Below are 22,781 nucleotides of genomic sequence, written 5' to 3'. Positions count from 1 at the left end.
ACGTCTGCTTGTCCTTGAGGTCAAGTCACAGGCAGTTACGTTTCCTCAGCGGGTTCCTCCGAGCAGGCCCGGAAGGCTCTGTGGGGAGCATCTGGGCATTTGGGTGAGTCCTTGGCCAGCAGGCGCTTGCCCTGCAGCCGGCGCAGTTGAGGTTTATGGAGACACGGCCCTTCGGGGCTTGCACTTCGCCGTGTCAAGGGCGTGGTGACGTCTCGGGCCGGTGGCGCCCCGAGTTGTCCCTGCGTCGAGCACGTCACCGAGGAGCGGTGGTCGTGCCCCATCAGCTCCCCGGCCTCAGGCCTCTGTTCCTCGCTGGTGGACACAGCCCTTGGTCCCCGCGGGGCCTTCCGGTTCAGGGTCTGTGGTCTTCAGCTGGGAGGAAGCAGCCCAGGCAAAGGAAGGGCTGCCGTGGGCCCGGGTGAGGAGCTGGCCTTTCCCTGCCAGGCCGCGGCTGTAGGACCCCAGCGGGCTCCGTGTTGGCCTCAGAGTTTCAGACCAGTCTGGTGCTCAGTGAATGTCAGCTGTGCGTGTGTGTGTGTGTGTGTGTGTGCGTGTGTGTGTGTGTGCACGCGCGCGCGCGGGTCTTCTGCACATACTTAGGCCTCTGCTTACGCGCTAGGCTCTAGGCCTCCTTTGCTTTCACAGAACCCTTGCAGCTTCCTCAGTACCGTGAGGCCGAGGTTCAGAGTCACTTCTTTTCTTCCTTCTCTCGCTGTGGCTTGGCCGGCACCCTTGGGGAGCGGTGGCTACCTCAGGAGATGCTCATACCTTTGACGAAGAAGCTCTAGCCATTGTCCGTAGTATGTTTTCACTCACAGTGACGAAACACGTTTTTGTCACTTTCTGTTCCTAACTGCCAGGGTCACAGAGATTGGCCTGCGTGCCGGTCTGGAAAGCCCACGGCAGAGGGAAGCTGTGCCACCTTTCCCCGCAAGCTCGGCCGCCAGCCGGTTGCAGAACAGAGGATGGCAAAGCACGACTCTGGCCGGAGTGCCTGCGGCCACCGGGAGAAGAATGGGCAGAAGGCGAGGGAGACTCCTGGGGGCTGGAGAAGAGACAGGAAGGAAGCATCTTGCATTGGAGTCCTTGGAAGTGAAAGAAGAAGAATTTGTCGGAAAGCTGTGGAAGGCTGGCGAGCAGAGGGCCCCCGGGCTCAGGCCGCCTGCGGGCGCACCCGCCTGTTGGCTCCTCGGCCCAGGAGGTCTTCATCCACACGGGAATGTGGTCCCCACGGTGCCCAGCTGTTCCGCTGCCGGCGCCACCCCGTTGGGGGTTGAGGGTCCACAGCAAGCGCTCGGGAAGGCCTCTGATTGGCGCACCCTCTGTCCGTCCCACTCCCTGGCCCGTCGGCAGTGTCCACGCTTATCGCTGTGAGCCAGGAGGGCAGCGCCCACTCACAGCTCGCAGGATTGGGAAGGCCCTTTCCTCCGGGGGAGGGTGCACATGGGGGGCCGCCGCTCGGGAGCTGGGGTGGGGACCTGGAGAGTGTTATCTGCTAAGGTGGGGTGTTGTGGAGCCTCGTGAAGCTGCGGGCTCTTGGAAGTTAGGATTCCAGCGAAGGGAGCCCTTCCTAAGCCACGTGGTCAAGCGCATGGGTTTTACACACTTTGGTTTTTGAGAATCTAGGTTTGGGGGGGCAACTGGAGAATAGAACTGTTTTGATGCTTTGGACTGTTGGAGGACTTCAGTCATGGCCTTTGAAGAAAGCATCTACTTCCCCTGCCCTTAGAGTTCTCCTTCTTCCCGGGTAGAGGGAAAACGTTCATCTCACGGTCAGCCTTTGCACTGGCCGCTTGTTGAGTAGAAAGATGCTCAGGAACCCGCCAGGGAGAGGCGACAGGCCTCTGAATTCTTGGACGAACACTGAGCAGCCGGGTTAGGGGCACTTCCAAAACAAGTCACATTTTTAAGAAGCCACATTATTGACTTTAGAAAATTTACTGCTGTGAATTCTGCTCGGAGCCAAGATGAGAAAGTGCTGAGAAAAGGGTGCTAAAATAAAAAGCTCCTTTGTCTCTCAAGAGGCCAGAGGTGGGCCTTCGGGTGCTGGGCCTTTCCACTGGCTGTTGGAGCCTGAGTCTCAAGAGTTCGGGCCTCGGTCAGCAGGGGGCAGAGGGCGAGGCCCCGAGTGCCCCGCACAGCTCTGCCCGCGCTCCTCCCCGACAAGGCTCATGGGACGAGCGGCTTCCCCACGAGTGTCCTGAGGCCTCCATGTCACTCGTCCACCCCCAGCATCAAGCCGGGGTCAGTACTGAATGGTCACGGCTGCGCTGAGGGGCCTTTTAGGTGCCTGTGTTGTGTGTGAATAATTATTATCTGATAAGTCACAAAATAAACTGCTCGTAAGTGGCTTTAATGGCTGTCATCACGAGGGAGTGTGATTCCGTGGAAACAGCAAGTGCTCTGCAGTCAGAGAGGTTGTCCAGGGGAGGGGACAGTGGAGTGATGTCCAGGACAGTCAACTGACCTGCAGGGTGACTGCGCTAGAAGACAGCTGGTCCCTTTGTCCCTGCAGCTGAGCAGAGTGTCCCCCACGTGGCAGGTGCTCGGTGCATGTCTGATCCATGTAAACAGACAGCGGTGTAATAACTGAGTCCTGGTGCTGCTGGGAGGGGAGAAGCCTGACCCAGAGGGGTGCAGAGCGCCTGCCTGGAGCTCCACGCCGGTGCCTCGTGGCTTCAGGGCCAGGGCACCGAACTCCAGGCCCCAGGAACTGCCCACGCGTGACTCACAGGGAAAGCCTGGGACTCAGGTCACACCTGGCCAGAGAGAGGCTGCCGTGTGAGACCCTCAATTCAGAGACCCCGGAGGTGGGACAGGCCAGACCTCACCGGGGTCAAACAGGCCCTGCCAAACAAGACCGCCCCCTCCTTTGCCCCCAGAAATGTCCTGGCCTCAGCTCTGATTGAGACGGGGATGCGGAGAGGGAGGGGGGAGAAGAGGAGCTCTCAAGCCGAGGCCGTGGCGAACAGCGTCCCTGGAGCTCGACTCCCCCTGGGTGGTCTTGGGACACCCGCAGCCTCTGAGCCTGTGAAGTGAGGGTACCGTGAACACCTTCCCCGTGCGGGTACGAGAGGGGTCACTGAGTGAATTCGAGTTGCACCTGAAACAGCGCGCTGTGTGTGGTGGAGCAGGTGCCTTGAACATGAGCTGCAGTGTTGTTTTCACGTTCGTGAGTCACAGGAACGCCTTGTGCTCTGTGCTTGGGTTTTTTCCTTCCCTAAGTCCCTATCCTTGAACAAACACTGTCTTCTCATCGTGCGAGTGATTTGCCCCAGGTGACTCAGCGTTTGGGAGGCAGAGAGGTGCTGGACTGTGGCCCTTCGTCAAGGGCTGCGTTCTCTCTCCGCAGAGACCACGAACAAAGCCAGGAGACAACCAGCAGATTTGGAAGGAATACAGGAAACCTGGCTCCCGGACAAAGGGCTGAAGTGATCGCATTTGCAGATGTAGAGAACTTTGACAAAGTGGCACGAAGGAGGTGACGCGTTGGAAAATGATGGGCACAGGTTACTGAAAAGTCGGTTTGCAGAACAAGTTCAAAGGGCCAGTAAGTACTTCAAGGTGCTCAGAATCACAAGAGGTTGGTAAACGTCCATTAAGGCAGCAAGGCGCCGCTTTACTCACTGGAGGGCAAGGGCTCTGAGTGATGGAAGGCTGCCCACGCTGATGCGGGGTGGGGGGACCGTGGGACGTGGCCATGATGAAGACTGGAGACCCGGTGGAACCAGGACAGGAGGTTGGTCCCAGCATTTTCCCTCCTGGCAACAGACCATGGAAAGAGTGAACGATCGTCGCTTGAAGAAGCATTGGTGCATGCACACCACGGGGAGCCCTGCACCCCCTAGACCGAGTGGCCTTTGACCTGGAGGGGGTTCCATAGGGCCCTGTGGATGGGGAAGCTGAGATGCAGGAGGTGGGCTGTTACCGGGCACGTTTATACCTGTTCATCTGATGTATAGAACTTGCCTCTCGGGTGTGTAAAGAGGTGCATTTTGGGGGTGAGTGTGTGTGCACACCTCCTGTACACCCACCGTAGCCCACGGGTTATGATGATACGTGTGTGTGTATATATGATCAGATGTGTGTGTGTGAAAGTTTCACAAAAGATGGAGCTCACAGCCCTGTGGGAAAGGACAACAAGCAAAGAGCCTGTGAAAACACCGTAAAGGTGTGAGGGCAGGTGTGAGAGCAGGTGTGTGGGCAGGTGTGAGGGCAGGTGTGCGGGCAGGTGTGAGGGCAGGCAGCCAGGGGCCATCCCCGTTCCTTGAGGTAAATGGGAGAGGGAACCTCAGGAGAGGAGGGAGAGAGCGGCCCAGGTGTGTGCAGGGCCCAGAGGTGGGCAGGTGGGCCGACAGCAGGGTGGCGAGGGGGCCCCCCGAGCAGTGAGGGGTGCTGGGGCGGAGGACAGCGCTCACACGGCTCTTCCTGTCTCCTACGTCCGCCCCAAGCTGGGGTCCCACTCCGTTTCCTCTGGTCCTCGGTTTGCAGCCGAAGCAGAGAAGGAAGGCCTGGCCTTCGAGGTCAGGGACATTAGCTCTAAAGGAGGGATGGATTTCATGGCTGAATTCCTGAGTTTGGAGAGACTGTCAGGGCCTGGCTGAGACCTGCAGGCCGGGTGGGCCTTGCCTGGAGGAAGGCGCGCTGGGCCGTCTTCAGCGGGAGCCTGCCCCGCACCGCAGCGTTTTCTGCTCCCCTGAGAACTGGCCCACGTCCTGGCAGCACAGAGACAACTCTGCACCGCCGAAGGGCACCTGGGGTCGGCAGATGGAGGCTTCCTGTCGGAAGGGGCCCGTGTGGGGACCCAGCTGATCGCTCCAGCCGGCAGTCCATGGCCGCTGCTGTTGCTCTCGTTTGTTTTTTATTTTTTTCCTTTGACTTTCAACTTTAACATTTATTTTGCTGAGACTTAATTTATCCTGTCACTTGTAAGGCTCAGTTCTGTCCCCAACTGTGCCCAGCGCAGTTAAATAAATGTTGAAGGAACCTGCTGGAACTTTTGCTGCTGAGACAGGAAAACCACCAGACCTGCTGTGAGAAGAGCATTTGGACAGTCCGCTGTAGTTTTCCTTTACTTAGCATCTTGCTGACGAGCCGAAGAATGCTCCAAAGGTGCCTTTCATTGAAAGCCAACTTAGAGCGCAGCGTTTATATCCATCCAGTCCTCAGAATGTTCCAGAGGGGAGGGTCGTGTGCTCAGTTTGTGCGTGAATAAGCTGAGGCTCTTGGAGGTGACAAGACCTGCCTGGACCGGCCCTCCGAGGGGACGGAGCGGCCTTCGCCCTGGAGCAGCGCAGTGGAGCGCCCTGCTTCGGACACTCAGGCCCGGGTCGTGGTTCTATCTCGAAATTCGTGAACTTCCTTGCCTCTGCATTTCCCATGTGCACGAGTGGAGGTGATAGAAACACCCAGCTCAAGAAAAAACGAAGAATTTCTGCTCAGCAAAAGAAGCCATTGAGGAATAGTCGGACTGCAATTGTGGCAGTATTACAGTATATGTAGCTCCCGAAGGACTCATTCACAATATATAAAGAACTCCTACAAACCGACAGTAAAACTCAGGCAACCTAATGCAAATGTGGGCAAAAGACAGGAATGAAAAATGGATACGTGGAAACATGCAAATGGCCACTGAGCGTCCGACAAGATGCTGGACAATCAGGGAAATGACAGAGCAACGTCCTTTCACATTGACTTGAAGGGCCAAAATCCAGAGTAAAAACGAACGCATTAATCGATAAAGTCCCCCCACCCCTCCCTAGTAACTTCACTTCGGCGTGAGCCGTGACCTACGCGTATTACTGGTTAACAGGCCCAAAGAGTGTAGTCAAAGCAACATGGCTTTGGAGAGCATACTGTGAGCGAGGATTGTGGCTCGCTCTTCTTTAGTGTGGGTGAGGCTCCCTGCTCAGATCTTTACCTCATTTTATCACTTAATCCTTACAACCGCTCTGCAAGGTAGGTATTATCATTAATATTTTTTCTTCTTTAAAACTCTTTGTGGGACTTCCCTGGTGGTGGCGCAGTGGTTAAGAATCCACCTGCCAATGCAGGGGACACGGGTTCAATGCCTGGTCCGGGAAGATCCCACATGCTGCGGAGCAACTAAGCCCGTGCACCACAACTACTGAGCCTGCGCTCTAGATCCCGCGAGCCACAACTACTGAGCCCGTGCGCCTAGAACCCGTGCTCCACAGCAAGAGAAGCCGCCGCCATGAGAAGCCCACGCACACCGCAAATAAATAAACGAATTTATATGGGAAAAAAAGCTCTTTGTGTTATGTACTGAAGTTTGCCACCACCCCCCATTCACATGTAATGTTTACATCTGGTTTTGGTATTAGAAAAACGCTGGCCTCATAGAATGAGTTGGGAATTGTTCCCTCTGCTTCTATCCTCTGAAAGAAATTACAGAGAATTACAGAGAATTGGCACAATTTCTTTTTTTTTTAATTAATTAATTTATTTTTGGCCGCGTTGGGTCTTCGTTGCTGCATGCGGGCTTTCTCTAGTTGTGGCGAACGGGGGCTAGTGTTCCTTGCGGTGCGCCCTGGCACAATTTCTGTCTTGAATGTTCGGTAGAATTCACCAGTGAACCCATCTGGGTTTGGTGCTTTGTGTTTTGGAAGGTTATCAGTTATTGTTTTAATTTCTTTAAAAGAGACAGCCATAACAAGGTTGTCAGTTTCCTCTTGTGTGAGTTTTGGAAGATTGAGTCAAGGAATCAGCCCATTTCATTTCACCTGGGTTGTCAGATTGTTTAGCACAGGGTTGTTTTAGTAGTCTTTCGTTATCCTTTTAATGTCCATGGTATCTGTAGTTCTGTTCTTGTCATTTCTGATATTAGTAATTTTTGTCCTCTTCGTCTTTTTCTTAGTTAGCTTGGATAGAGGCTTATCAATTTTATTGATATTTTCAAAGTGCCAACTTTTGGTTTCATTATTTTCCCCTCTTGTTTTTCTGCTTTTAATTTCATTAATTTCTGCTCTAACTTGTATTATTTCTTTCCTCCTGCTTACTTTGGATTTAATTTTCTCTTGTTTCCCTAAGGTGTAGCCTTAGATGATTGATAGTAGATCTTTCTTGTATTCTAATGTACGTTTTCACGGTACTCCACAAACTCTGATGAGTTGTGTTTCATTTTCATTTAGTTCAAAATATATTTAAACTTCTCTTGAGATTTCTTCTTTGACCCATATGTTATTTAGGAGTAGGTTGTTTAATATCCACATATTTTGAAAATTTCCAGCTATCTTCCTGTTACTGATTTCTAGTTTATTCCATGGTGGGCTGAAGGTAGAAACTGTAAGATTTCTTTTATTTTAAATGTGTTAAGGTTTTTTTCACAGACCAGCGGGTGATCTATCGTGGTGAATGTTCCAAGCAAGTTTGAGAATAATGTGTCTTCTACTGTTGTTGATGAAGTAATCTGTAGATGTCCATTATAGTGATTGATAGCGTTGTTTTCAGCTATGTCCTTACTAATTTCCTGCCAGCTAGATTCACCCATTTCTGATAGAGGAGTGTTGACATCTCCAGCTGTAAAAATGAATTCATCTGTTTCTCCTGGCAGTTCTACAACATTTACCTCATGCATTTTGATGCTGTGTTGTTTGGTGCATACACATTAAAGTTTGTTATATCTTCTTAGAGAATTGACCCCTTTATCATTATGTAATGCCTCTCTTTCTCTCTCCATATGTATATTTATATATGTTTATAATTTTAAATAAGGACCGGTAGCAAAATATATATGTGTATATATATTTTTTCTTCCAGTCTATGATTTGTGTGGTCGGTAGGCAACTTCCAAGAAGGCCCCCAGAAGATCTCTGCCTCCTGGTTTCATGCTTTTGTTCAGTTCCCTTCCCTTGAGAACTTTGTTACTTCCTTCTAATGAGTAGAACATAGCAGAAGTGATGATGTGATTCTTCCAAGAATAGGTTAGTTATGTAAAGACTGTGGTTTCTCATTTGATCTCTTTCTTTATCTCTCTCTCCTCTGTCTCCCTCGTCATTTTCTCTGAGGTGAGACAGCTTTCATAGTGTCGGGACACTCAAGCACCATATAGAGAGATCCACTTGGCAAGGAAGTGAGTTATCCAGTGAGGAACTGACATCTGTTCACAATCACATGAGTGAGCTTGGAAGTGGGTATTTCAGCTGATCGCAGCTTCAGCCAAAACTTAGATTGAATTCGAAGTGTTACAGCTAAGCTGTTCCCAGGTGGGAGACCCTCGGTAACTCTGTGAGATAATAAATGTGTTTGTCTTAAGCTACTAAATTTGGGGTAATTTGTTGTGCATTAATAGATATCTAGAACAGATTTTGGCGCCTGGAAGTGGGTGCTTCCATAACAAAATGCTAAAATGTAGGAGTGGCTTTAGAACCAGGCATTGAGCTTTGATGAGGTATTTGTGAAAGTCTAGGGTGCCTTGAGGAAGCTATTTATAGAAGCTGCATGGTCTTTGATAAGGGCCTACAGGAATGTGAGGGGTGTTTTCTTGGAAACTGTAGAGAAGGGGACACCAGTTTTGTGGTGGCAGAAAGTTTGTTACTGCTATTACCTGCGTTAATGGGGCAAGTAGGAGTTACGGTTGATGAATTGAGGTGTCTTGCTAAGGAGATTTCCAAGCAAAGCGTTGGAGGTGCCGCCTGTTTTCTTTTTGATCCTTGTGGTAAAATGCAAGAGGATATAGATAAACTAAATTAAATGCTATTAAACAAAAAGGAGCCAGGAATCTGTGGTTTTGAAAATTCTCATTTTCTCCAGATGACAAATGGTGCTTCAGTTAAGAGATGAGCTCTGGGCTTCCCTGGTGGCGCAGTGGTTGAGAGGCCGCCTGCCGATGCAGGGGACGCGGGTTCGTGCCCCGGTCCGGGAGGATCCCCCATGCCGCGGAGCGGCTGTGCCCGTGAGCCATGGCCGCTAGGCCTGCGCGTCCGGAGCCTGTGCTCCGCTATGGGAGAGGCCACAACAGTGAGAGGCCCGCGTACCGCAAAAAAAAAAAAAAAAGAGATGAGCTCTAAGAAAAACTCAAATCCAGGGCACTGCTAGGAAAACGGGGAAAGAAATCAAGCCAAGGGTGTGACCATGAAATCCTTTGTTAAGATCTTAGAAGGATCTAAAGTGGTGCCTCAGTCATAAACACTCTTTCAGAAGAGAGTAAGGCTACGCCCCAAAGCCCCCTTTACTCACACGATGGTACCTCTGTGAGGCACAAGGACATTGTCTGCCAGCAGAATGCCAAAGGATAGAAGGAGTTGCCTCAAGGAGCCCCAAGATTTGCAGGACACCTTCCAGGTTCTTAAAAGAGTTAAGTATGTGGAAGCAGCACCAGCTAGCCGTGAGGAGGACGGTGATAAATCAGAACGCGGAGAGGCCTTCCGGTCCCCGGAACTGTGGGTATTGGCAGAAGTCAGAGTGAGAGAGCTATTTAGCTAAAAACATTTTACACCTTTCATGTGAAAGGAAAGATGGGTCAAACAGCAGAACTGAGAACCCAGAGGGCAGAGCGGAGAGCCGGAGAGGATGATTCCCAGGCGGTCCAGACATAATTAAGGAACTTGCAGAATTTCCCAGCTAGATTTGAAACCTGCTGTGGTCCAGTGACACCTTCGTGCTCTCCGTTTCCTTCCTTTGTGTACAGGAATGTCTGTAGACATTGTCTTATTCCTGACCCACCATTGTGTCTTGGTGTGCGGGGATGCAAATAACTTCTCTCTCTAGTTGTACAAGTCTACAGATGGAGAAAGACTGTACTCAGTGAGCCGTAATGAAGCAACTACACCTGAGGAGCCTCATCCGCATGTGGGCCTAATATAAATGACAAGATTCTAGACTTAGAGCTGATGCCGTAATGGGATGAGATTTGGGGAACCCTGGGACGGAATGAGGAGTGTGTTATTCATGTGGGATAGAAATGAATCAGATGAATAGAATACACAGAAATATGGGATGTACTTCTGAGATTAGATTATGAAACGACTCTGGCTTCCACCTTGGGGTTTTCTTCTCCCCATCTCCCGCTCTCTCTCTCTCTCTCTCTCTCTCTCTCTCTCTGTTTCTGTCTCTTATTGCTTATTCTGGAGGAAGTCAACTGCAATGTCATTAGTACTGTCGAAAAGATGCTTTTCTTTTAATGAGCTGGGAAGTAGAACTTTTGAGTCTTGTCTGTGGACACGGGTGATCTTGGGAGTGGATACTCCCCCAGTTGAGCCTTTAGATGACGACAGCCCAGAACGACATTTGATTTCTGCCTCAAGAGAGACCTTGAGCCAGAACAACCCTGCTAAGCTGCTTCCACATTCCTGACCCACAGAAACTGTAAGATGATAAATGTCTTGTTGCTTTGTTTTGTTTGTTTTTGGTTTTTTTAGCCTCTAATTTTGGGGTAATTTATTAATCGGTAATAGATAACAGAGCTATTCTAGTTTCTTTGAGTTTCTATGTAAATTCTAGAATTAGCTCATAAATATGTACCCCAAAAAAGAAAATCTGTGAGAATTTTGATTGGGTTTGCATTGACTGAATCTATAGATCATATTTGGGTGAATTGATGTCTTAACAGTATAGAATATTCCAATTCGTGACCAAAAATTATCTCTCCATTTATTTAGGCTTTCTTTAATTTTAAAATTAGTGTTTATAATTTTGTGCGAATATGTCTTGTGCTTATTTTGTTAGATGTACACTGAAGCATTTCATTTCTCTGGTGCTATTGTAAATGGTACTTTTAAAATTTCAATTCCAATTGTTTATTGCTAGTATATATAAATATTATTGCTAGTATATAAATATTTTGTATGCCTACTTTGTATCCTGAAATTTTGCTAAGCTTATTTATTTATTTATTTACTTTGCGGTACGTGGGCCCCTCACTGTTGCGGCCTCTCCCGTTGCGGAGCACAGGCTCCGGACGCGCAGGCTCAGCGGCCATGGCTCACGGGCCCAGCCGCTCCGCGGCACATGGGATCTTCCCGGACCGGGGCACGAACCCGTGTCCCCTGCATCGGCAGGCGGACTCTCAACCACTGCGCCACCGGGGAAGCCCAAGCTTATTTATTGTTCTAAGAGATATTTTATAGATTCTTTGAAATTTTCTGTATAAACAGTCATGAAGTCTTCTTAACTGGCATTATCGACTAAAGTTAAACATGTGACCCAGCAATTTTAGTTTACTTGGTATATTTGCAATATAAATCAGTACTTACAACCATCAAAAGATATACAAAAGATTGCTCATAGCAGCTTGAGTCATAATAGCTCCCAAGGTGAAACAACTCAAATGGCTATGAACAGTAGAGAGGATAAATAAGTTTTGTATATCTATGTGGTAGAATGCTAGGCAGCAGTGGGAAAGAATGAAGCACTGCTACATGCAACAGCGTGGATGACTTTCACGGGCTCTGCGGTGAGACCAATGAGCCAGACAAAAGAGTGTGCATTATGTAATCCCATTTTTATAATGTTCAAAAGCAGACAAAAGCAGTTTATGTTGTTAGAGATCAGAATAGTCGTCACCCTCGGAGCAAGGTATTAATTGGAAAGGAACACAAAAAAGCGGGCCTTCTTTGGTTCTGAAAGTGTTTTCAGTCTTGACATGCATGGTAGTTTCACGGGGATTTTCATGAGAATCACTGAGCTGTACACTTAGTATTTGTGCCTTACGGATGGGGGTGGCGGAGACTGGACGACCTCATACGGAGATAGTGATCTTGGAGGTCACCGAGGGAGGGCAAATGATTACAGAGAGATGAGGGACGAGAACAGCCCCCCAGAGGGCACTAGCCTGAGTGAGAGAGTCCCACCAAAGTGTCTGGGTAGGATGGCCAGGGTTGTTCGGAAAGAGCAAGTATCGCCAAAATAACATCGGACACTGAAGGGCAAGCTGGGCCTGACATGTGCGATGCTGATACACGTGATTAACAGAGGCTGGCTGATGTTTCCAGCAAAGACGGAAGGGCCAGACCAGACAGTGAAATTCTTGGGAGAAGCCACTCTTGACATCCCACAGGCAACTGAAAACAAACTGCAGTCCTTGCCTATCCCTGGAACTTAGGAGAAACACCGTGCATGGTTGGGTTGTTTGGAGGACGCAAATGCCACATTTGGGAATCCGGCTAGCTCCAGTCCACACCCTAAAGAAGGCCATGTTTGACTGGGGGACTAAACGACAGCAGGTTACATCTGAGTCGCAAAAAGCAGTAGCTCTGCCATGCCCTTGGCCCTGATGATCCCCACTCAGTCATGACTCTGGAAGAATCTGTAAGTCACACTTGGCAGGCTGGAGCTCATGGCTGAAGCCCGTGAGTGCCGCCCAGTGGCAAACACTGGGATTTTGGACCAGGACGGCTCCAGACCCAGCGGTGATGGCACACACCATCTGAGAGCCAATCACCAGTTGCTGTTGGGCACTGAGTGCGAGTGTCCCTGAGACTGAGGACGTAAAATAGTCCTGAAGCCGGAGATAACCATAATGTCTTGGGCGATGTCAGAGAAACACTGCGATACGGAGGGAGTTCCACGATGACCTGGAAATGGACCCTCAGGAGCACGCTGCCTGGGGGCGGGAGGACCGGTTCCTCGTATTCACGCGCTGGGAGCCTCTTTGCCTACGGCTGGCTTTAGGGCCATATGCAGAGTGGCCAGATACCGCTGCCGCGCGGACAACGTCCTATGACCATCGCTTGACTGACCAACCATAAGCATCTTGGTTTAGGGAGGGCAGCATCCCGTCCCGGCACTCCAGGAGGCTGTAAACGGGTCCTGATGGGAAGAGACACTCCGGACGAGGCTTTGCACACCTGACGGTAGGTGAAAATGCTGAGACACTGTAAAAAGACTGGAACTAAGGTACTGTCCCGATTGGACCGCGGAGCTACGTTTCTTCAAACCAGGGAACACGCTTACAGCCCACGGTGTCCAACAGTGGCAAAGAGACACCGTATCCGGTGGATACATCGTGTAGCATTTCATCCTCAGAGGAGTGGTTTGATGGGGAGCTGGATGGGTCGTCGAAACGCTCGTTTAAAGGGTACGTAGCACTGGCTCCCTCTCAGCACGAGGGAGGCCAGGAGAGGGTCCCTACTCAGTAGCCCCCTCCTTTGCTGGGGGAGGGGGAGGGGAGATGCAGTTCTCAACTTTCCTTTTCCTGTGCAGTGGTCCTGGGACCAGGGCTGCCACTGCAGGTACTGGAAGCAGGGAAGGCCCCTCAGCAAGAACCTATAAGGGTGCTTTAAACCTCTAGGCCAGAATTTCCGAGGGAGATGGGGTGAATTGTGCCCCATTGTCTCTGGAAACATTGGAGCGGGCGGGGAATGCAGTGGTGTGGTCGCTGGTTGAGGAGGCCCATGGACTCTGCCCTTGGGTGCCCCCCCCATGTTGGGGGAGCTGGCTGAGGAGGAGGCCCTTGCTGGACTGGCATTGCTGCCAGGATTCTGGAGTGGCACAGGGGCTGAAACTAATGTCCCTTGCAAAGGTGGAAAAGTTTGGACTAAAATCGATGACAAATGGAGAGAAAGAAAGATAATACCTGAGGGCAAAGGAATGCATAAATGTCGTCTGCAAGGAGGGAAGTCCAGATAGCCTCCCAAATAGGACACGGGAGACCCCCTGTGACTTTGAGAGAACAAACAGTTCTTGAACAGTGCCAACCTAAAAGAAAACGTGAATGAGTGAGACTGATAAGGGAGAAGGCATCTCTCCATTAATGAGTAACTTCCCTCTATCAGCACCATGGACCAACTTAGGTCACACGTCTACCTGAAGCTGAACTCTTTCCAAGGCAACGCTGTGAGCTGGTTTTCTGAATTCTGGGTTCTTGTGGATCTGTTGAGGGCAAATGGATGTAACAACCACTCTTAGTATACAGGCTTAGACTAGTTAATACTCTCCCAGGAGTTAGGAACAGGTGGTCTTGCCCCAAGTCCCATGGACTCAGTAGGGAAGGGATGGGCCCCCAGACAGACTGGTGCCCAGGACTTCATCAGAAGAAATTAGTGAGAGGATGAAGAATGGAGAATATACCAATATACAGAGTGGAGAATATACTTGTAATACAAATAAATTACCAAAAACACCTGAAGTTATGAACACAGAATTCAAATCAATGAAAGAAATACAGTGAGTTCAATTAAAAACAAGTAAAAGACTTAAGTCTTTCACCAGGGGTTAAGAGGATAGGGCGGAAGGAGGGGAGGGATGGACTGGGAGACTGGCAGTGACACATACACTCTACCATATATAAAATAGATAACTAATGAGGACCTACTGTGTAGCACAGGGAACTCCACTCAGTACTCTGTAATGACCTATATGGGAGAAGAAACTAGAAAAGAGTGGATACATGTGCATGTAGAACTGATTCACTTTGCTGTGTACCTGGAACTAACACAACATTGTAAAGCAACTATATTCCAATAAAAATTTAAAAAAAGACAAGTAAAAGACTTAAGTAGGGGCTTCCCTGGTGGCGCAGTGGTTGAGAGTCCGCCTGCCGATGCAGGGGACATGGGTTCGAGCCCTGGTCTGGGAGGATCCCACATGCCGCGGAGCAACTAAGCCTGTGCGCCACAGCTACTGAGCCTGCACTCTAGAGCCCGCAAGCCACAACTACTGAGCCCATGTGCCACAACTACTGAAACCCGTGTGCCTAGAGCCCGTGCTCTGCAACAAGAGAAGCCACTGCAATGAGAAGCCCGCGCACCACACGGAAGAGTGGCCCCTGCTCACCGCAACCACAGAAAGCCCGCGTGCAGCAATGAAGACTTGATGCAGCCAAAGATAAAATAAAATAATAAATAAATTTAAAAGAAAAAGACTTAAGCAGTTGTTTCTGAAGAAAGAGAGCCAGCTGGACGCTAAGTGTATGAGCAGGGGCCCAACTTTACCAGCAGCTATAGGGAAATGCACGCTGGTGTAAGAAGGCATCATCCAAATGGACAAGAACATAAAAATGTGAGCTCGATCCACACTCTTCGTTAGTTGGTTAGCTTCTGTTGCGTGGACGTAGTACAATTGGCTTGTTAAAGGACATCCGAGTTATTTCCAGCTTTTAACGATTATGAAAAGAGCTGCTGTAAACATTCGTGCATAGGTTTTTGTGCAAATATACTTAGCTTTATAAGAAACTGCTGAGCTGTTTCCCAGGGTGGCGGTACGACCAGAGTTGCAGCCGCACCAGCAGTGTCCGGGAGTTCCAGTCTCCCTGCCTCCTGGCCAGCGGTGAGGTTGTGGCTAATGGTGGTGCACACTTTCTCCTGTGCTTTTGGCCGTCCTTTTATCCTCTTTGATGAAGCGTCTGTCCGCCCATTTTGTAATCGGCCGTCCTTTTTTCATTCCATTGGCTTTCCCGAGAGCAGGAAAGTCACTGGCAAGTTGGGGTATTTATTTACAAGCATGACAGCCTCCCTCTGCATGCTCCTCCCCATGTCCAAGCTCAGTGATTCTCCATCAAGGGCAGCCCCAGACTCACTGGGCAAGCACAGGTCTCTAGGTCACTCCTGTTCTCCAGCCAACACAAAACCATCTTTTGGAAACGTTTGCAAGACGGGCCTGTTTTGGCTGAGACTAATACAATGGTGTGTGTGTGTTGATTACATAGATGGGGGAAAAGTTCTTATGCCAGAAACTCAAATTTCCCTGCCCCTTTGTGAGTAATAACATCCATGAACCCTGAGGTAGAGCAGGGTCCCCACCGAGTCCATCGCCCTGGACCACGCCGCGGTCATGGCACATGGAGCACCCCTGCCCCCAAGCAGGAGTCATACCCCTCCCCAGCCCCAAAGGAAGGGGTAGCATAGGTCTTGGTAAGGACAGTGCTGTGTGGCTGGAGACTGAGTGGATTGGGGAGGAAGCTCGGTCAAGGGCCAGGACACCTGGACAGGGCACAGGGAGTGTCAGCGGCGAAGCCCAGCAGACGTCACGAGCAGGGACCGGAGGCCCGGGACGGGAGGGGAGATTCTGTGCTAATTGGTGATGTGGGCAGTTACATCTCCGTGGAGGGGTAAGTGGACCCTGGAGCCCCGCATCTGTGCGCGATGGGGAGATGGCCAACAGCCCTTCTTCCGGCGCCGCCTTTGAACAGGCAGATGTCAGAGCCAGACCGGCTACTTCAGGACAGGACAGGCCACGCTGGGGGCCGCCCGCTCAGGGCCCAGTGGGCAGAGAGGAGCGACGCCCCGCCTGCGCTGGGCTCGGGGAGGCCAGGGACACCTGCGGCTCTCCAGGTAGGTTTCCGCGGGGTCCTGCCCCTCGGTGAAGTGGCCAGTCTGGCTGCCTCTGGACCTCGTCCCTCGGAGGGAAGTGTTTGGGGCGGGGCCGGGGTTGAGAGGTCCCTGATCTCACAAGGTGGGGGCTTCCTCCCCGCGTGCTTCACCCCACTGCACCCCGCATCTCCAGCATCCTCCCCCCTGAGCTCTGAAGTTCTCCACCGAGGGGCACTCTTGCCACCGCCCACTTCGTCCGCCCCCCAGGAGACGCCCCCCACTCTAGGAACATGCGGGAACCCCTGCCGAAGGTCTGCTCGTCCCTGCCCGCCACCCCAAGCTACTTACAGGATGCTCTCCATCTCTCTCCCCGACACATGCCTGCCTGCCCGGGCCCTCTCCCGTTCCCTCCTGTCCTCACAAGGAGTCTGCTGAAACGGGACGTGGAGGGACGTTTCCAGACAGGAACACTCTTTGTGTCTATTCCCCGTTTGCTGCAAAGCCAGAGCGGGTGTTGGTGGGAGAGGGGGGGCGCAGGCTGGTGCTGTCTCCACTTTGCTCACGTCCCTTGTCGGGGTGCCCTGAGTCTCAGTGCAAGGGACCCCCGATTTGGGGGAGAGCTACCCCCACCGCCGCCCCTCCGGCCCCGCATCCTCCCCTCCTGCCCTGCATCCTCCCCTCCTGCCCTGCATCCTCCCCTCTGCTCACCCGCATCTTCCCCTCCGGGCCCCCCGCATCCTCCCCTCTGCTCACCTGGCTCCGGCCCCCTTCCACTGTCTCCCTCAATCCCACTGTGTCTGGCCCTCATGTAAATTTCCACTGATTCCCTCTCTGATGAGGCTGGAAATGACCACACATTTCCCTCATAACTGGGAACTTTGAGAGCAACAAGAAATGCAGAGGAACCTAAGAGTCACTTCCCTGAAACCCTCTGCTCCGGCCCGGCAGGCTAAGGGCTGCTGCCCATCTCAGCGTGAAAGCCAGTGGCCTCCCCATGGCCCACGAGGCTCTGCTGACGTCCCCCCTTCCTTGGTGACAGAGCCCCCAACCACTGCTCTGTGTCACTCTGCTCCAGCCAGGCTGTGTCTGTGCCGCCCTCCACGCACCCAGAGGTGCCCTGGTGTCCCCCACTCCCCCCGTAGCCCCCTGGCCAGTCCTCACCCCGTGGGGACTTTGCCCCTGGGTCGGTGTCGCCTTCTCACTGACCCTTGTTCCCCACGGCCCTAACCCGGACCCGCCTTCCGGTCTCACTCTCCATCTCCGTACATCCTAAGCAGCTTATCTGCGTGTTATGAGCGGTGTTTACTGTCCTGTCTGCTTCCCTGCCCTCCCTAGAACTTACGTTTCATGGAGGCAGACGTTTCCGACTGTTCTCTCTCCCCATCGACCCCAAGTACCTTGAAACCATCACTCCCCAATAGTGGGCGCTCAGTATCAGATGGACGGATAAGTAGGGGCCCCTCCCCTGCTTCCTCCGTGAGGTCTGAACATTGCGACCCTACTCACTGTGTCTCTACGTGGTGGTCCCTCAGATCCAACACGTCCCAAAACAAGGTCTTCCTCCTCCTTTCTCTCACAAGTGTGCACCTCCCTTCTGCACCCAAATCCTGAGCTCTCCCTTTGGGGGCATCTCATAGCAGTGCTGGGAGCCCAGGGAGCCCTCGGGAGGAGATCACAGCTGAGACCTGACGGACGCCCAAGTTCCGCTGGTGATGGGGCGGCAGGGGTACCTGAGGTCAGCAAGGTGCTCTCAGGGACTGAACGTGATTCCTGGGGCAGGATTCTGTCGTTCGACGGGGACAGACAGGAGCCAGGGGGCAGCAGAGGGCTTTGCTCAGAAGAGTGGTGTTTGGACGGATGCGGCTGGGAGAGGGGTCTGCGTGCAGCTCTCTGCCCCACGCAGGGTGGACCAGATGGAGTCAGGGACTGTGGAGGAGGACCAGTCAGAGTTTTGGTTACGATCATTCCGGGTGCGGTGATGGAGCCTGAACTCGCGGTGGCTGGAGGAAGCCCACGAGGGTGGCGACAAGGGAGCCTGCTGGAGAGACGTGATGCTGTGGGAGGGGTGGGACCGGCCTTGTCTTAGCCACGGGGATAAGGAGAGCTGAAGCTTGGTGTCCGCCCGGGCAGCGGGGTAGATGGTGGTGTCCTGGTCCGAGATGAACACGAGGAGGGCGTGGACTCCAGGGCCCGTGGAGGCCTCCTGTCATCGGCTGGACGCACGGGTGGGATCTGCAGACAGACAGGGCGGTGCGGGCGTCATCTGGTGGAGACTGGAGGTGGGTGGCTTTGCTGAGTGTGGGCAGTGAGAGCAGAAAGCTGGGGCCACAGCACCAAATGCGGAGGCGAGGCGAGTGGAGACGGAACGAAACATCCCCCAGAAATTAGGGAAGGGCTGGTCACTGGCATCTGGGGGGCCACCGGTCCGCGGCGCGTGGGGACAGAAGCCAGGTGGCTGCGGGCCGAGGGGGCAGGAACCCAGACCATGGCTGCCCCTGAGCATTGATGGACGAGAGGGGTCCAGGCGTGACAGAGATGCCAAGTCGCGGGGACGTCTGGGGACTCAGCGGAGACAGCGGCAAACAGGAGAGCCCGGAGGAGAGAGGGCGGGAAACGTGCGCCCAAGGAGACTGGTTGGGGGGCGTGAGCAGAGCTGCAGGGGCGGCTCGGCTCTGAGGCAGGAGCCCCGCACCCCACAGCTGGAGCCGGACCACAAGGGAGCTGCAGGTGCCGCCTGCTGAGAGGGCCGTTCTCGCCCTGCCCAAGGGTCCAGCCCTTCGGGGTGCACGGGGACACGGAAGCTGCCCCAGCCCTTCCAACTGTTCAGGAGAAGCCAGAAATCTGTGCTTCTGTGTGGAATGTGCTGATTTTCCAAAACGATGATCAGAGTGAGGGTGTGGGGCTTCCCTGGTGGCACAGTGGTTGGGAGTCCGCCTGCCGATGCAGGGAACACGGGTTCGTGCCCCGGTCCGGGAGGATCCCACATGCCGTGGAGCGGCTGGGCCCGTGAGCCATGGCCGCTGAGCCTGTGCATCTGGAGCCTGTGCTCCGCAACGGGAGAGGCCACAACAGTGAGAGGCCCGCGTACTGCAAAAAAAAAAAAAAAAAAAAAAAAAAAAAGAACCACTGCGTAAATCTTTGCCTTTTCTTCTGGCCAATACTGTTTATTTTGTGAACTTGCATTTTATAACCTGTTAGAATAGTGTCAGGGGGCAACCAGAAACTCTAACTGTCCATCTTAACAGTTCCAAATTTCTAGCCCACACCCAAATGGGTTCACTTTTTTCTCTTGTAGACATCCCTCGGGAAGAGCCACAGCCTTGGTGTTTGAGGACCCGGTGTGTCCTGGTGCTGCCACGACCTTGGGTAAGTCCATGAACTTTCCACTGTGAGCCTCAGATTTTCATCTGAAGAATATGAGCCTTGTTCTCCCAGGGCCGTGGTGAGGATTTCAGGGGGGATTTATGTGGACACACCTGACACTTGATAAGGTCTAGGTGCTCCTTTATGGCATTGAGGCTGGCTCTGGGGGACCCACCTGCAGGATGGAGAGAGCGTGCCGGAGCGGCCAACGGACTGCTCTGGAAACACTGCATGTAGGAGCCTTGTTTTCATGCCCCTTTCACTCCGCCATCACCCCTGTCACGTGCTGGACAGGTGGCCTCTCCCTCAGCGACAGGTCCCTTGAGAATGTTCTGGACTTCTCCCCTCTGCTGCCCAGCCACCCTCTGCCTTCTGTTTTCTCTCCTCCAGACTCGTGTTGACACCTCCCCTTGCTGATACTCCCTCCGGATCTTTTTGATGTTATGGGGTTTTATCTTTTTATTCCTTTACCATATTTTAAGAGGGCCTTGACGTGGTGCAAAGATAGACACGTAACCACTCTCCGCTCTTGGCCTGGGAGGCTGCTTCTTCTCCTGCAGACCCCCAGCCCTGTGGAGGGACCCCATGGGTCTGGGGTCTGGTTTGGCTGCCACACACCCCACCATCCCATGAGCCCTCCTGGTGTCCCTTCCTCTTATACAATCATCTCTGAAACCAGGCGAAAGACCAAGCATCTCCTAGTATAGATGACCCTGGTGGCGAAGGGCTGTGCATCGTTACTGTTGTTAGATTCCTTGGGAAAGTCTGGGTTATAAGAGCAATTAGATGGTTTCAAGATTGCCTGGGGGAGGAAAAGGGCAGCGCGTTCTGGAGCCCCGCGGGTCGCCAGGAGACCTAGAGCCGCCATGTTCAGTGGCAAAGGCTTAACTTGGAGACACTTTCTGCTCCCCTGCTGCTCCAGGAGCCAGCTGTCCCCTCCTTGGGCCAAAACTCACCCCCAGGCTGAGCTGTGCTTTCTTCCCCAGCCGTCCTCGGCCCTCATCTGGCACGAAGCCGGTTTGCAGCCCTGGGCTCCCCACACGGAAGGATGAGGGGAGAACGTGACCGAGGTCAGCGCCTTCACGCTGGTGGGCTTCCTCACGGCCCCGGCTGCCTCCCTTTTCGTGCTGGTGGAGAACCTGGCCGTCATCCTCACCATCTGGGGCAGCTCCTCCCTCCACAGGCCCATGCACTACTTTCCGGGCATCCTGTCGTCCCTGGAGATCTGGTACGTGTCTGACACCATCCCTAAGATGCTGGGCGGCTTCCTCATGCAGCGGGGACGCATCTCCTTCATTGGCTGCATGACTCAGCTCTACTTCTTCAACTCCCTGATGTGCACCGGGTGTGTGCTCCTGGCCTCCATGGCCTGCGACCGCTACCAAGCCATCATGACCATGGGGCTGTGTGTCCAGCTGGTGGCCTTCGCCTTCGTGAGTGGCTTCGCCATCTCTGTGATCAAGGTCTACTCTATCTCCAGCACCACGTTCTGTGGCTCCAATGTCCTGAGCACGTCTTCTGTGACATCTCCCCCATCCTCAAGCTGGCCCGCACGGACTTCTCGACCGCCGAGCTGGTCGGCTTTGTCCTGACCTTCAGCATCCTGGTGTTCCCGCTCATGGCCACCATGCTTTCCTACGGACACATCACCCTGGCCGTCCCGCGCGTCCCCTCGGCCACGGGCCGTCGGCGAGCCTTCTCCACCTGCGCCTCCTACCTCACCGTGGTCACCATCTTCTACACGGCCTCGATATTCATGTACGTCTGGCCCCAGGCCATGGATTCCCGGAGCTCCAACAAGCTCATCTCTGCTGTTTACACCGTCCTCACCCCAGTCATCAACCCCTTGATCTACTGTCTGAGGAACAAAGAATTCAAGGATGCTCTGAAAAAGGCTCTGGACTTAGGTCAACTTTCACAGTAGCACAATTAAATGTCCTATAGTCTAATCTGTGGTGATAATAAAAACAACACCTTATAGGACACTTTACTTTCTTTAATAGTGACAATGTAATTAATTAATTAATTAATCAGTTTATTTTTGGCTGTGCCACGCAGCTTGCAGGATGCTAGTTTCCCCACCAGGAATCGAACCCGCACCCTCAGCAGTGAAAGAGCAGAGTCCTAGCCACTGGACCACTAGGGAATTCCCACTTTACGTTTTTAAAGTAAAATTTTTCATGAAACTTAGCAACCCTACAGAACTGTGAATAAATAAGAAGTCTTCATCCGGATTTGGTTTCACAAATGAACCACACTTATGTCACCAGCACCCAGATCAAGAGTCAGAAGCTACCCTCACAGCCCGTCCCCAAGATTTCCACTATCCGGACTTCTAACACCAGATGCTACTTTTGACGTTTTTGACGTTTTTATGAATAAGACCATGAAGGATGATTTTACATTTGACTTCTTGCATTCATTATGATGTCTGAGTGAATCCTCAAAGTTTCTGCATGTAGCAATAACACGTGCATAGAATGTGTAATACCCCACAGTACAAATACATCACAATACATTTATGCATGTTCCTGTTGGGGATAGAATTACGGATACTGCCTGTTATGGATAGTGCCGCTATAAATAACTGGTTTGTGTCTTTTCATGAATGTACGTACAGTGTTGTGAGCTGTGTGCTAGGCCAGACCTGCGTACATAAAGGCTACGCCTACAATTCCTGCAACGAAAGATTCACGTATGATCAGGCTTCACAGAAACAGCAAGACTGTTTCCCCAAGTGGGTGCGTGAGAATTCCAGTAGCTCCGTATCCTTACCAACACTTGGCATGCTAAGAATTCTCTATTTGCCATTCTTCCGGGGTTGCAGAAGAAGTTCTCTCTGCAACCTTAACTCGCATTTCCAATGACCAAGGCTGCTGGGCACTTTTGTAAGTTTAGTGGTTTAATGTCCTTCCGGATGTGCCCTTTCTGGAGGGCCCTTGCAATCAGGTCTTTTGCCTATTTTTATATTGAGTCACTTTTTCTTTTTAACATGCAGGAGTTCTTACGTATTCCGGGTCCATGCCCTCTGTTGGTTATATTTACTGCAAAAATGCCCTGGTGTCTGGGCTTGCCTTTCATTCTCTTAATGGTGTCTTTTGATGAAGAGAAGTTCTTTATTTTGATGCCCAATTTGTTCATTTTCCCCGTTTATATTAGTTCTTTATTTTCCATCTGTTTGCCTCCAAGATCATGAAGATATTCTGTTTA

The 22,781-nt window shown here is 52.1% G+C and overlaps 1 protein-coding gene across 1 annotated transcript; it reads left to right on the top strand.

Moving 5' to 3' along the window:
- Positions 1-18,713: 18,713 nt before the first annotated feature.
- Positions 18,714-21,495, top strand: LOC136125459 (olfactory receptor 6B2-like). Its single transcript, XM_065880197.1, is given in 4 exon segments — positions 18,714-18,823; positions 19,504-19,574; positions 20,625-21,077; positions 21,080-21,495. Coding segments are annotated over 4 exon segments (1,050 nt in total).
- Positions 21,496-22,781: the final 1,286 nt, after the last annotated feature.

Source organism: Phocoena phocoena, chromosome 7 (genome assembly GCF_963924675.1).
Source record: "Phocoena phocoena chromosome 7, mPhoPho1.1, whole genome shotgun sequence".
Lineage (NCBI taxonomy): Eukaryota > Metazoa > Chordata > Mammalia > Artiodactyla > Phocoenidae > Phocoena > Phocoena phocoena.
The sequence above is the reverse complement of the archived record's forward strand: the minus strand, read 5'-3'. Positions and strand labels throughout refer to the sequence as shown.